This window comes from Paralichthys olivaceus, chromosome 18 (assembly GCF_024713975.1).
Source record: "Paralichthys olivaceus isolate ysfri-2021 chromosome 18, ASM2471397v2, whole genome shotgun sequence".
Classification (NCBI taxonomy): Eukaryota; Metazoa; Chordata; class Actinopteri; order Pleuronectiformes; family Paralichthyidae; genus Paralichthys; species Paralichthys olivaceus.
The window spans coordinates 7948913-7951507 of record NC_091110.1 but is presented as its reverse complement, the minus strand read 5'-3'; the positions used below and the strand labels follow the sequence as shown (position 1 = coordinate 7951507).

Here is a 2595-nt window from a genome sequence, read left to right as displayed (position 1 = left end):
TGTATCAGAAGATAAACTAGAAATATAAAGTTAAAAATAAAAAGACTAAATAAAACTAAAATTTTTCGCATGTTCATAGATGCTGTACTTTTCAATGAGGGATATTTTTTAATTGAACAGTTTATGTAGAAAACCCACATCAGACAGATTAATTTTGAGGTTTCAATATTTCTATAAGTTTTAAACCATGTCTGGTGGTGATCCTTAACAGGAGTGTGGTGTGATCCAGCTATTCCTTCTAGCCATCATTAAAGTTGTATGTGTATGATGCAGGATCCTCTCCTCCTCATCAGGTTTGTAACATGGGGTTCAGGGTGCAGAGTTTCATGCAGCTAGAGTTTCATGAAAGAAGAAACCTTGTCTGTCATCCAGTATTGTTGTAGCACTGACAACAGCAGGTCCTCTGGTCACCTACAGCTGAAAAACAACAAGGCTGTGTCATGCAGGTACAGAGTCAACAGCTTTTATATATTAATCTATGTTTGTCTGTCATTATTCATGGTCATTCATACGCTGTCTGTTTCTGCCAGTGCTTTCTGTGCAAGCTGCGAACCCACCAGTGGTGTTTCCTCCTCTTCAACGTGCTGCTCTTCCACGCCTTGTTGTTCGGGGCTGACTTTGTCGAGGAGTACCTCCTGCAGCCCTCACCTGCTGTCTACACTGATGGCATCGTTGCTGATGTGAGGGAGAGAGCGAGGAAACTGGACCTGAGCAATGCCAGGGAGAACGTGTCCCAGGCCTACCCCATCCCTAACCCTGATGCCTGCAGGAAGTCTGACCTCTTCCTTCTCACGCTAGTTTTCAGCTCCCCAACAAATGTCACCCAGCGAGAGGCAGTCAGGAGGACGTGGGCCAACCGAACACTCATCCAAGACTTCCCTGTGAAGGTGCTGTTCTTTGTAGGATCTACTCAGACTTCTGCTGCACAGGAGGCCGTCATGAGAGAGTCTGACCACTATGGGGACATAGTCCAGGGTCATGAAGTGGCTGAATCCTCCCTCCGGGGCCCAACAGAGAGGACGGTGCTGGCACTTCGCTGGGTCATCACCTTCTGTCCTCTGGCACCATTTGTCCTTCTCACAGAGAACTCTGTGTTTGTCAATCTCCCAGCCATCGGAGGCTACCTGCTCGGGTTGCACAGGCACCCTGACGACCTTTACCTAGGTAGGGTGATCCAGAAAGACCCACCTGATAGAGACCCCAATAGTCCTGGCTACCTTCCCCCGGTTCTCTACCCTGACAAGTACCTGCCTGAATACTGTGATGGGACGGCTTACGTTCTGTCCCAAGATGTGGTCCGAAAAGTGTACGTAGCCTCTGCGGCAGTTCACGCTCCTGTGAGAGCTGCTGTGTTTGTGGGCCTTTGTGCTCACAAGGCTGGTGTGGTACCGACCCACTGCGCCAGGTTCTCAGGAGAAAAACACATCCCTTACAATGCCTGCTGCTACCACTACCTGTTCAGCTCAGCAGAGATGGGGAGTCATGAACTAGAGAGAGTTTGGGCAGACCTGGAACAGAAGGACGGAAGTTGCACACTGTTCAAGACCTACTATGGCCTGGTGAAATGCAAGGCCCTCTCATACCTGGATAAACTGTCCTTCTTCAACTCACAGGGACAAGCTTGACCGCATGGTTAATTACATGTGCTTGTGGGTGAGATGTAGACAGAGACAGACAGGAAGTGGGGTTGGAAGAACTAAAAAGGGTGTGCAAAGTTGTTGTCCTTGTACATAAGTGGGTGGCCAGTATTTGCTTTAATTGCTTTAATTATTGGTATGGCAGCACTGATCACTATAATAAGAAAAGGAAACATTCAGCCTTTTTTCAAATGAATTATAAATCAGACTGACGATAAAAATAAAATCCAGTTGTTATGGTTATTTCCTTCGCCAAAAAGGAAAGCGGTATAGACTGATGATTGATGGATGGATGGATGAAGAGAGAGAGCTAATACAGAGTGGACGTACATCGAGAGAAAAATGTAAAGTGAAACCAGCGAAATAAACTAAATCAAACATCTTGGGTCAGCTGATAATCAACCTCTGATTGTTCCCAGAGCTCCATTGGTGAATAAAGGCCAACATGTCTTTGCAGTATAGGCCCCCAAACTCTAAAATAACTAATGTTGAGATTATACTTGTTTCATCTGCTTTTGAATCCCTTCTTAAAATATAAAAGAGTGTGAATCTCTGTGAATTGATTAATTTAATTTAATTGTTGTTTTATTGTTGATTTTAATTCTTTTGTGAAGTGCTTTGTAACTTTGTATAGAAAACCGCAATAAAAATAAAGCCTATTAATGTTTTTATTTTATTATTATCTTGACGATGTTAAGTCAAAATTTCTGCTGTAAAAAATAAAATAAAATACCAGTTTTGTGAAGTTACCAGATTTCATGTTCTTACTGCCTATTATCACAGCAGAAGTTTTGATAAATCATAGAGAGAAAGGTACAGATAATATTTATGATTGCTCCATTGCCTTTAGCTGCACCTATAACAGTGTAGAATCTGACACACCTACATACGATGGAGATAGACAAACTTTTAAAAAGGCCAAAAGATGTTTTCTTGCCCTTACTATATATGTGAGAAT

The 2595-nt window shown here is 43.1% G+C and overlaps 1 protein-coding gene across 1 annotated transcript; it reads left to right on the top strand.

Moving 5' to 3' along the window:
* Nucleotides 1-307: 307 nt before the first annotated feature.
* Nucleotides 308-1776, top strand: LOC109626199 (beta-1,3-galactosyltransferase 9). Its single transcript, XM_020081914.2, has 2 exons — nucleotides 308-446; nucleotides 531-1776. Exons 1-2 carry the CDS (start codon nucleotides 441-443, stop codon nucleotides 1623-1625), a joined length of 1101 nt encoding a protein of 366 aa, XP_019937473.1. The 5' UTR covers nucleotides 308-440; the 3' UTR covers nucleotides 1626-1776.
* The last annotated feature ends 819 nt before the right edge of the window (nucleotides 1777-2595 follow it).